At 35.8% G+C, this 12,843-nt stretch overlaps 1 protein-coding gene and 1 pseudogene across 13 annotated transcripts in view; both read right to left on the minus strand.

The window, feature by feature from the left end:
* The window catches only part of LOC107861881, a 13,640-nt pseudogene extending 8,280 nt beyond the window's left edge, over positions 1-5,360 (minus strand).
* Positions 5,361-7,817: 2,457 nt separating this feature from the next.
* The window catches only part of LOC107848124 (ABC transporter C family member 2), a 56,724-nt gene continuing 51,698 nt past the window's right edge, over positions 7,818-12,843 (minus strand). For all 13 annotated transcript variants that reach the window (XM_047400615.1, XM_047400611.1, XM_047400610.1 and 10 more), the window contains 2 exons: positions 8,637-8,882; positions 7,818-8,462 (listed from right to left, as the gene is read on the minus strand). In XM_047400615.1, coding sequence (XP_047256571.1) covers positions 8,271-8,462; positions 8,637-8,882 — 438 coding nt within the window. In that variant the 3' untranslated portion in view covers positions 7,818-8,270. The remainder of the gene's footprint in view (positions 8,463-8,636; positions 8,883-12,843) is intronic.

Consider the following 12,843-nt stretch of genomic DNA (forward strand, 5'->3'; position numbering starts at 1 on the left):
TTGTGGCAAAACTAATCTGTTGAGGGTACAACTTGGGAAGCTGAGGCGGATATTCGATCCAAGTACCCGAACCTATTTTCCGCGAACTTCGATCAAGCCGAAGGTACCGTTCTTTCCTAAATCATGCACTTTTGATAAAAGTTGCAGCAGTTCAGCTGTCATTTATTATGTGTTCAGCTGTAGTTTCTTGAATTTATGCATTCTATGTTGCATCGGAGTGAGAAACGATGTGGTGATGAGTCTACCAAATGGTTTCAGATGTATGCTCTATTCCCTATCTAATCTTGGCATGTGTAGCGTCATTCGTGGATGAATGTTTCCAAGGGGGGATGAGGTAATACCCTGGGAAATTTTTTGTTGAAATTTTATGCGTAAACGTGTTGGGTTCTATCTTCTAGAATGAATTATAAATTTTCCATGCGGAATGTCTTAGATTATGAACCACCATTGCGTACAGTATCGAATAAGCTTTTCAACGATATGTGGATCATCCAAAACGGACACCCAAGCAACGAGTTATGAACATTCCGATCGAACTGTGAATAGTAGTGAACAGTAAAACGTGCAAGAAAAAGTACTGAGGCCTGACGTATTTTTTCTCCAACTTTAAACGAACATAACTCCTTGTACATAATGATCTGGGTGATCTACTATATATCAACGGAAAGCTCTGCGAGTCCTCTTTCCAATGAAATTGGTTTCATCCAATTTGTCTATCGGAGCAAAAAGTTATGGTCGATCTACTTTAGCCTATCAAAAGCGAATGTTTGGGTCAACTTTAAACGATCATAACTCCTTGTACACAATGATCTGGGTGAGATAATATATATTAATGGAAATATATGAGAGTCCTCTTTCTAATGAAATTGGTTTCATCTAATTTGGATATCGGAGTAAAATGTTATGGTTGATCTACTTCAGACTATCAAAACAGTCCACCAAAGGACAAATTTGAGAATTATTTAATTTTTAGGGGCGTTTTGGTCATTTATCCTCACCCAAAATCCGTCCAAACCCTATATTATAGCCTATTAGAAGCATTATATGTTATATTTCATCAAATTCCCTCAAAAAGAAAACCCTAAGCTCCTACATCCAACTTCAAGAACCTCCAAAGTTCACCATTAATTCTGCAAATTTATTCAAGATTCCAAGTTCCTAGTTCAAAAACTCCAAGAACCATCATTCAAAGGCATGATTAACATCTCAAAAATGAGTATCGATCTAAAGTTCATCATTCAAGGTATGTGGGGTTTTTCAACAAAAACTCTCTTTCGTTCTTGTGCCCAAAAGTAATTTTCTTTACAAAGGCATGATTTTTATTTGATTTTTATGAATTTGAAGCATGAACCCATATCTTATGATGATTATTATGTAATCTTGATGTTTATGGTTTTGAAAGATGAATTTACATGTGTGGAGCTATAAAGCATGAATCTTGAACGATATTTATCATGATTTTGATATTTGGGTCGTGAATCCCCATTGGAAATTATGTTTTTTTGAGAAAGTGTGTGTTATAAACACGTTGATGTTGAATATTTGAGATATTTTGAATGATTTGACCTTTTGGTCTTAATGGAATTGTTTTGAACTCGAGTGTGAGAAATCCACAACGTGGTTGATTTTGATAGATGGGAAGCATGATGGCTCCCGATGTATATTTATATATTACTGAAATTGTTTTATTGCGGATTGTCTTTGAAATGATCTGAGCTAAGTTCGAGAGAAATCTTTAGCACCGAGTGGGAGGTATAAAGCGACCTTACTTCCCTAGACTACGTGCCCCCGTAGGAGTGAGCCTGAGGCTGATTTATATAATGGTCACTAGTTTGTGTGGATTTGATATGGATAGTCCTACTCAGATGGCAAGGATAGGATGGCTCTCCCCAACGTGGGTTGTACGTTGGACTCCATGTAGCTCACATGGTTTATGTCGGTTATAGGATCTCCCAGTGTGTGTGTGTTTCCTTGTGTCTATGGTGAATGGTGAAGTGATTTGAAAGTGTTATTGTGAAAGTTATTCTTTCGAAAGATTTAAATGATATTTACATTATGAGAATTGATATTCTTGATAAACTGAAAGTGATTGACAAATTATATGATGACTCACATGTGTTATTGTACTTATTTCATCCTCTCATGATTATGATAATTTTCTTCAAGCTATGTGAGTCTTTCATACATCCTACATATTTCTTATAAATATTTATGATGATGATGTTTATACAACTGCATACACCCCCATATACTTGGTTCCTTTCCATGGTACTAACCCACATCTTCGGATATGGGCTGCATTTTCTCGGAATGTAGGTTCAGGTGCTCAGTTCCAGGTTCGACAGTGATTCTTCGGGCACGCTGTTCTACATCCTCTGTTGTGGTGAGTCCTTATGTTCCGAGGACGTGATGTCTGATGTTGGTTTCACAGAATTGTTTACATTTGATAACTGAGTATGAGTCAGTTGGGGCATGTCTCAATGGCTAGCTGGTTTTATTGATTTTCTTAGAGGCTTGTCAAACTAGTATAGATGTTGGGAGTTGACTAATAAGTCGTATTTTGCTATCTTTATGAAATTCTTTTATTCTTGGATGATGATTATTCTGTTGATATTTGAGGGTTATTTATGGAAACCCCGTTGATTTGTGCTGAACTGAATGAAAATGGCTCAAAGGGTTAGCTTGGGGCTACTCGTAGCCTCAAGCACCGTGTGACGCTCCGGGACCCATTTTCCGGGGCGTTACAGGGGGGAATGGAAGAGCTCATCAAGTTATTAGGAGTGTCCACTAGGATGCAACATCATTAAATCTAAGAAAATGGGTAAAAAATTTCTTCAGAGGACTTTTAGATCTGCAACGCCTAATCCATCTAAGCCACTTCATGCTCATGCCTCAAGCTAAAATGTGAATGAAGAAAACTAATGACACCATCCATCCGCCAAACAATAGAATTGGATATAACAGTGGACTATACACTTGACACCACAAAGAGTTATCTTGACATTAAAATGTTGTTACTTCTTAAGAAATCTAACTATGTTACAGAATAGTATTGGACTCAACTCAGATATATCTCCTCTACAGATGTCAACATCTAGAAAACGGTACCTAAAGAAAAATCAAATAAGGCAAACCATGTTGCATACTCACAAGGAAGAAGAGTTCTAAATTCTCAGTCACTCGCAATTCCAAAAAAAATAGTCCTTGTTTGAGGAGATGCCGCAAGTGGATTAGGGGACAACTTATTATACAGTAGTTCCACTTTTTATGCTGTAACTATAATATTTAGTTCAGTATTTGTTAATTGGATCTCCTCACTTGTTCAAATTGAATATATTCATATCCGTTCCTCACCCCTAGTAAGGGTTTATACTAAAGGATTAAAAGAAAAAATTATTATATTCAATTTCAAATACATGAACGTACAACACTAGATAGAATATGAAAAATAAGAGAATATGTAAACATAAATGACAAAGAAGAAAACATGAGCGGCAGGAGTTTCATTTAGAAACATAAATGCCTGCGTAGCATGTTTCGGCGCAGACTTTGCGACTATAGTCTCGCTGACAACACAAGCTTTGGAGTAGGGTGATGAGCTCGAGCTGGATACACAAGATCCACCATCTTCATTAGCAGATCTAGACAAATATACCCTGTAAATTTAAGAAGAGTTTAGAATTGATAAACATCTGTACGCAGAGTAACATTGAGAAGTACATACCGCAACCAACGTCCAATAGCCTTTCGAATCCTAGACGTAAGCCTTATGGGGGCTAAAGGTTAAATGTTGATGAAAGTATTACGAAAAGACTAAACATTCCAATATTAAGAACAGAACAATAGCCAAATAGACAAGAACATTTTCATTATCTCCTTCATCTATTGCAAGTCCAAAACTTAAGTTTCTATCTTCACTAACACTATCATATAAAAAACGCGTTTGGACTCTGACAATGTCACCCAACTATAATACTAGTGAGAATGATAGCTTATGACACAATAAGTTGAAAATACCCATTTTTTTTGAATTAATCCAATAGCCCTTAACAACAAAAATGCCTCAATTCCTTGTGATTAATATATATGAACTCCCACGGTGCTAATTTGCTATGAGTTTTAAGAGGTAGCTCCTTTTCAAAAGTTTAGTTCATATTGGGCTAATCCAAGTTACATTAAAATGAGACAATATCAAATCGAACATTGCAAGTTTGCAAGTACAACACATCCCTTATTATCCTAATTAGCAAAATTTTTCTTGGGGAGACAATTGAAAAAGCATGTTCATTAAAATTGTAACTTTATTCGTCAATCAAATCAATCAACTGAGTGATCACTTTTCACTTTTACTTAGTAAGTTCCGTTTCACTAGAGTAAATTTAACTGATCTTTGAAACTAAATTGAACATTGTAAAGTTTGCTGCAATATGTCCTATTTTACTCTACTGAACAAAAATTGATTGATCAAACAATTGAAAGGCTTGTTCATTAAAAATTATAAATTTATTAGTCGATCGAATCAATCAACTAAGTAATCACTCAAAACACCATTAAGTTTTACAAAAGACTTCAATTTCTATGATTATAAAATACAGACACACCAAAGGCAATACTTCAAAATCAACAATAACAACAGATACTACTCCCTCCACTCTATTTTACTTGTCACGTTTCATTTCACGAGAATCAATTTAATCAATCTTCGAAACTAAACTGAATTATATTAATTCACTATTTCAAATATAAAATTATCATATTTGATGTATAAGTTGCACTAACAAACTAAATTGAAGAAGTTAGATATAATGCTACTCCCTCCGTTCACTTATCATATTTTGTTTAACGAGAAACAATCTGACTAATCTTCTAACCTAAATTGAATTTAATTAATTCACTATTGTATACATAAAATGTAGATATTATCTACAAAAACTATACATAAAGTACTGTAAATTGAAATAGCACAGTAAATCACGTACTTTTCGAGAGCATGTTTGAGATCAGAAGTAGCTTCAGTAGCTTTCTGAAGACACGGAGCACCACCAGAAACAACTCTCGGTAACGGTTCACCAACATTAACCATCATTTTCTCCTCTCCACCATCCATCTCCCATTCATCAAACTCCGCCACTACTTTTTGCATCGGCGACACATCAGATAATCCTCCTCCGCCTCCACCGTTAACCGCCGAACTTCACATCTTTCGATGACAATGATATAGCAGAAACGGACACCGGACGGACGACATTACGTGCGGTGGTGTAAGCTGGATGCTTCGCTGTAACAGAACAAAATCCGCTGTTTGTGATGGTGACTCCGGCGACTTTCGTCGCTGCTCTTAATGCTCATCCACCACCCATGATTTTTTATGATTAATTTTTTTTTTCGTTTTGGAATTTGGATGGATTATGGAATTCTTAAGGAATGAAGAGACTCAATGGAGGGGCAAAATGATATTTTTAGTATATTAAAAAGTAAGGAAGGCTATTCTTCAAAGACATTCTTATTTAGAGTCAAATATCTAAAGCTACCCATATTTGGGTCTATGACATGCAATTTCCTGCATATAATTCTCCAAGTATGAAGCTAGTACTCCACAAGTCTACTGCAGTTCCATAATGATTTGCTCGAAGTAAGAGCTCCGATGAACTAATGAGATTAAAAAAAAATTCAATACCCTAATTTCTGTTGATCCATTCAAACGCACTCTGAAGATAGCTCACCTTCGTTGATTATAGTTTGAATTATTATTTGGTGGCGGAGGATTACTATGTGATATATCTGAAATATGTGTGATACATTTGGTTGAAGTTTGAAATGTATCACCCATTAATAGCATACGAATCACCCAATAATTGATGACACAGATGGGGTGATTTTTTTAGTACGCTGTTATGGGGATTTTCGATGGTGAATGGGTCATTTTTTAGTAGACTGGCGCTGGTTCACCAAAACAGTGAGCTCTGGTGATGGGGATGGCTACTCCGTTTTTAGATACAGTGTGAACAAAATGTATTACCCATTAATAATATATGAATCACCCAATAATTGAAATAAATAACTATATCTACCATATGAATCATCATAATACCATATGTATCACCCATTAATATCATATGTATCATCCATTAAAATCATATAACTGTATCTATCTTATTAATCACCATAATACCTATATAATGATATCATATTTATCATTCATATGTATCACCATTAAAGAATAAACATGTATGAATAACTAAATAAATTTATATATGTATCAATTGATTTTTAAAAAAAAATTGAGAGATTTTAGGAAAGAAAATTGTGGAAAAAAAAATAGTTGCATGCATTAATGGAGGGAAAAAATTAGGAAGGAAGATGATTTAATTAATGATAATTAAGGAGAGATTTTAGGGAAGGAAATCTTTGGGAAAAAAATAGATTGAATGAGTTAATTGTGAAGTAAAAATAGGATGTGGGATTTTGTTGATATGTATCAAGAATAAAGTTGAAAATTTGGATTTTATGTAAATTTTAAAAAAGGTAAGGAATATTGGGTAATATAGTCTCTTAAGTTTGGGATTTGTGTAATTTATCCTTTTAAAATTCTGCTAGCCCTACCAAACCACTCTGGCTCTCCAACTAGAAGTTTTAGTTGATTTAAATAGTTTACATCATCAAGAATAATATGATATGATACAACATTAACATTAACAACATATCTAGTGTGATTCGAAAAGTTGAGTTTGGAGAGAATAGAGTGTACCCAGACCTTATCTTGTGAGGTAGAGATGTTGCTTCTGATAGGCCCTTAGCTTAAAAAAGTAAGATATGATAGGGGTCCAAAAATAAGTTATTTAGCAATGCATAACAGAACCAGGAAATATCTTATGACAGAAAACCACTCTTATTCCATTTTCTTGTATCTGTGATAGTGCATGTACAATCACATTTCTCTTTAACTATTTACAATCAAAATCTGATCCTCTATCATATTTAGAAGAAGCACAGAAAAGAAAATTTCAAGGGATAAAAAATCAATGTTGCTAGTGTTAAGAGGGCAGAACAACTATCTCCATGAATAATAAAAAAAATTAAAAAAAAAAAAAACCATTCCATAATCTGCTAGAGACTAAAAGACTTCTACATCTCAGCGTGATCCCAGTTAATTGCTTTTTCTTCAAACTTAGATTCTGCTTGATGAAGTCTATTGCATGTCAACTTACTCATCATCGCGAGACTTGAAAAGTGCATATTTGATCAACAAATCATTACAGCATGAGAACTGTACACTAATAGCACTGCTTCCTTAAAGAGGGTGATCCCACCTTCCGAGGCAAATCCAGGCCAACGTAATGGGTTCAACTTTGCACTAAACTAATGTACTGTTAAAATTATGGTTTCAATTTTAACATTTGTTGAGATTTTAATAGGTTCTTCGAGATATATCTATACTCTGTTTAGAAAGTTCTGGGTTCCAGATGAACCCACTGCCAAAAGGCTATATCGGCCTCTCCCCACCTTACAGCAGTCTTGACAAACACCCCTTAATACGTCGACATTAAGAACCAAAACAATTGTCGACCAAGTAGAGGCTTCAAAGACCACACAAAGGCAAGCTCATCCAGAACAAGAATGATTGGCAATGATCCAGATACTGGATGCCTAAACAAGAAAAAAACGAGTGGTGGGAAATAGAATCCTCACACTCTTAACCAAAGGTATCAGGTTGAAGCACTGAAAATAAAGAAACTCCTGGTTGGGAGCAGTCTACCTCCTATAGTGAGCCCTAACTGACCTGGATCCAGATTAGTCGATCTGGTAGATTTCAAATATCGAATATCTAAAGCCAAATTAAAAAAATAGTGGCAATTAAAGTGGGTAAAACATTTTATCTAGGTACATCCTATTCCTTTGTTAGGGCACGCCTGTGAGTCAAAGCTGTTTGAGTATATCTGGTTCATCAGTATGGACTATAATGGTGTAATGATTCTCAAAGAAGGTGTCTATTAAAGCAATACTTTTGCTTTTGACTATGTTAATTTGCAGCTGTATTTACCTTCAACCATCTTGTACAATGAAGACCAACATCTGTCTTTGGAAACCTGGTAGTGATCCAGGGTCTCTTCGATGTCTTTGTCGTGCTTACCCTCTAATACTCCCTGCAGAGTGATTACAGTATTCTTTGTTTTCTTCAGGATATTATCCTCGTCCTCAATTTCTAGCTGCACAAGATCATTTTGGGATGAAGTAAGTGTAACAGCTAGTGCAAACTATGCCGCTGCAGCCTAACGTGTAGAAGCAAGCCACCCCCTTTGCCCATCTAGTTGTTTGTCCCTCGCTATACTGTTGCCCTCTTCCCCTCCAAAGACTAAGTTTAGTAAGTATTGAGCATTTGCAGCTCCAGTACTCTGAACCATCCTAGAAAAAGCACTTCCCTCCTTTTTTAATAATACTTCTGGAGTATCATATTCAAGTACCTGACAAGAGACACAACAAGTAAACTGAAATAACCCACATAAAAAAAGGGAACAAAACCAATGCAATTCATCTTTAGTATATTTAGAATCCACAAGTGGATCCTCAAATGTGCAACCTGACATGACCTGCTATTACAGTGAGTGACAGGACTAGGGCTAGAGCAAGCACTCTACCTGACCAGAATCAAGCAGAAGAATTCTGTCACAGTCAATGATAGTGTTCAAACGGTGAGCAATGATGAGCATGGTGCATGACTTAAATTCTTCGCGTATGGTTTTCTGAATGAGAGCATCAGTTCTAATATCAACAGCAGCAGTTGCTTCATCAAGAACAAGAATCTTTGACCGGCGAAGCAATGCTCGAGCAAGACTTAAAAGCTGTCTCTGTCCAACACTGAAATTTTCTCCGGCTTCCGAGACCTTAATACATCAAAGTAGTTTTTTGTTAGATATAGCTGAAATTTGTTTGACAAGGATACTCGAGATAGACGCCGGAGAATAAAGAATGTCATCTAACTATAATTACAAACAATTTAACTTTAAAATTTTCCCTTTTTCCTTGATGAAATGATTTAGAGCCACAGAAATATCTAAGGATTATTTTAGACCACAAGTTTCAAAAAACTTCCTTTTTTTCTTAAACACCATGCCAAGTCAAACAGTGCCACATAAAATGGGACGGGAGTATGTTTTTTTCATTCCGATGAAAATCAATTTTATGATATAGACGCTTATGACCTCACCCTCTTAGACAGCTTCGTCAAGACTTCACATACGTTGATTGACATTTTTATACCCGGACAATAACACCTTGCTGATGTTTTTGTTTCTAGACTTAAATCGTTAACTTTAAGAAGGGAATCAAATAAAGCCAGATTACCACCTATGTACTCTTAAGAATTTAATACTCAGAGAAAAGGTGTTAACTAAATAGAAAGCTCCCTATCTCGACGACCCTTACCCTAGAAAAGTGGAGTTTCTAAAAGAAAAAATGGGTCCGTTCTTGAGATGGTTAAGTGTATGATTTTGAGAAAAAGTTGCCGAAGACTTTTTGGGTGGAGATGGTAAACACATCAATTTATTTGCAAAATAGACTAACTGCCAACAAGGGTTGTGGAGGGATGACACCAGTTGAAGCATGGAATGGCATAAAAAGATCGATTAGGCATCTTGTTGATTAATTGCCTCAGTTATTGTAGTAAAAGTTGAAGCAGTTGCTGGACATTATTCAGCTTTTTTAGCCATGTTGGACATTATCCAGTTTATTTTTAAGCCATGTTCTGTTAACTTAGTTTAGTGGTTGTTTTTTAGATATTAGTGGTTTAGTTGTTTTAGATATTGTTAATCATGAAATCATGTACAAAGTAGTGGCTTAATTATAGGCTTTAGTTATTCCAATTTTTTAGTATTCAAGCACCACTTCAAATTAATAAAAAATCAATCTTTGTGCAGTAAACTATTTGTTCTCTTCTTTCTTTCTTTATTTTCACTTCAAAGAGTTGAAGTTAACCTTACAACTCCAACAAATTGGTATTAGAGCTCTCTTTTTGAGGGACCTGCATTTGAAGAAAACATATCTTTCTCCTTTTGCTTTTTTCTTCTATGAATTCAGAGACTCCTTTCACTACATTAGCTCCACTTGTCTTTAAAGGTAAAGGCCATCATGTCTGGGCAGCAAGAATGGAGGCACATATGGAGGAAAATGATTTGTCGGAAGCTGTTGAGGAGGACTACGAAGTTCCTCCCTTGCCTGACAATCCAACCATGGCGCAGATAAGGAATCACAAGAAACAGAAAACAAGAAAATCAAAGGCTAGAGCAACATTATTTGCTGCAGTCTCATCTGAAATCTTTGTCAGGATTATGACATTGAAATCAGCTTTTGAGGTCTGAAATTTCCTAAAGAAAGAATATGAAGGAGATGAACGGATTAAAGGTATGTGTACTCTTAACCTGATCCGAGAATTTGAAATTCAGAAGATGAAGGATTCAGAGACAATCAAAGAGTATTTTGATAGATTACTCAACATTGCCAATAATGTAAGTACTTGGCTTTGAATTTCCTGATTCTAGATTGGTTCAAAAATTTCTAGGAACAGTCCCCGAAAGGTTTGAAACAACTATTTCCGCATTGGAAAATTCTAAGGATTTGTCACAGATTAGTTTGGCAGAACTATTGAATGTTTTGCAGGCACAAGAACAGAGAAGACTTATGAGGTTTGAAGGATCTATTAAGGGTGCACTACCTGCAAAAGTTCAATCAAACCAGGGAGACCAAGGGAGACCAAGGAAAGAAGAAGCGGAACAACAAGGAAAACTCAGGTTCTCATACTCCTAGGATCAATACGGGAGCGAAACATGATTTTCCTCCTTGCAAGTATTGTGGAAAGAAGGGTCATTCACTGTTCAAATGCTGGAGAAGGCCAGACCAACAGTGTAAGAAATGTCTGGGACATCATCAGAAGGTTTGCAAGAACAACACCCATCAAACTAATGCTGCACAGGTAGCTAATCAGGAAGATAAAGAGCAACTCCTTGTAGACACATGTTAGGAAACTAGATTCTCGAGTGACAAGTGCCTTATTGATAGTGGTTGCACAAACCACATGACATTTGATCATGATCTCTTCAAGGAATTGGATATTTCAGTAATTTCCAAAGTACAAGTTGGTAATAGAGACTATATTTCTGCTGAAGGCAAAAGGTATTGCGGAAATGAAATGCTCCTCAGGTACAAAACTAATCAAAGATGTGTTTTTGGTACCTAATATTAGTCATAGTCTGTAAGTGTTGGCCAGATGCTTGAGAATGGTTTCAAACTTCTCTTTGAATCCAATTACTGTCAAATCAAGGATGAAGATGGCAAAAAATTAGTCAAGGTAATGATGAAGGGAAGGAGCTTTATATTAGATCTTTTAGATCATGAGCAAAAAGTTTATTCTGCAACTAAGATCAATGCACAAGTTCCGCACAAAATACTCGGACATTTCAACTATGTTGCTGTAATTAACTCACAAAAGAAAGATCTGGTTTGAGGGCTGCCTAATCTTGAAGCTGAAATACCAGATTGCAGAACTTGTCAATTCGGCAAGCAAGTAAGACTTCCTTTCAATAAAGAAACCTAGAGAGCCACTGGAAAGCTAAAATTAATCCACACAGATCTGACTGGCCCTCACCGAAGTTCATCGTTCAAAGGGGGTGCTTCCCCCAGAATGGGGCCCTACGCGGCGTGAATTCGGATTAGTCGGACTCCAATGTGGGTACCGAGCACCGAATAGGAAAAAAATACTGCAAGATGGATCTTCAACTGGCAAATATGTTTACCAAAGCCTTGCCAAAGAGCAGATTTGAATTTCTCAGAGAAAGACTTAGAATTTGCAGCAACTGAAGCAAGGAGGAGTGTTAATTAATTGTCTCAGTTATTGCAGTAAAAGTTGAAGCAGTTGTTGGATATTATCTAGCTTTTTTAGCTGTGTTGGACATTATCCAGTTTTTTTAAGCCATGTTCTGTTAACTTAGTTTAGTGGCTATTTTTTAGATATTAGTGGTTTAGTTGTTTAAGATATTGCTGATCAATGAATCATGTACAAAATAGTGGCTTAATTATAGGCTTTAGTTATTACATTTTTTAGTATTTAAGCACCACTTTAGATTAATGAAAAATCAACCTTTGTGCAGAAATTATTTGTTCTCTTCTTTTTTTCTTTGTTTTCACTTCAAAGAGTTGAAGTTAACCTTACAACTCCAACACATCTAAAGATGTTTGGTTCGTTCTGTTATACACATGTACCGGCTGTCAAATGGAGTAATGAAAAAGCCAAAAAAGGAATTTTGGTTGGTTATAGCTCTATGTCGAAGGTCTATAGAATCTACAATATTGAATCTGAGAAAGTTTTTGTAAGTCAAAATGTGAAGGTGGATGAAAATGCTTATTAGGATTGGAATATTTCTCAAGTCAGAAAGATGGTTAGTGAACCTACTTTTCAAGATTCAAGTGAAGACTTGGAAGCAGAGAATGATGAACATTTTGCTGTTACAGGCACCAAACCATTGATTGAAATTTATGAAAGATGTAATCTTGTTTTCCTAGAACCTTCAAACTTTCAAGCTGCCAGTAGGGTTGAAGAATGAAAGCAAGCGATGGAGGAGGAAATTACCATGATTGAGAAGAACGAGACATGGAAACTCATTGACAAACCTGAAAATAAGCAAGTTATTGGAGTTAAATGAGTGTACAAAGTGAAACTAAATACGGATGGATCTATCAACAAGCACAAAGCAAGGCTGGTCGTTAAAGGTTATCCTCAACAACATGGAGTTGATTACTCGAATACTTTTGCACCTATTGCAAGGATGGACACCATCAGAATTTTGATTGCAT

The sequence above is a fragment of the Capsicum annuum genome, chromosome 1, assembly GCF_002878395.1.
Source record: "Capsicum annuum cultivar UCD-10X-F1 chromosome 1, UCD10Xv1.1, whole genome shotgun sequence".
Classification (NCBI taxonomy): domain Eukaryota; kingdom Viridiplantae; phylum Streptophyta; class Magnoliopsida; order Solanales; family Solanaceae; genus Capsicum; species Capsicum annuum.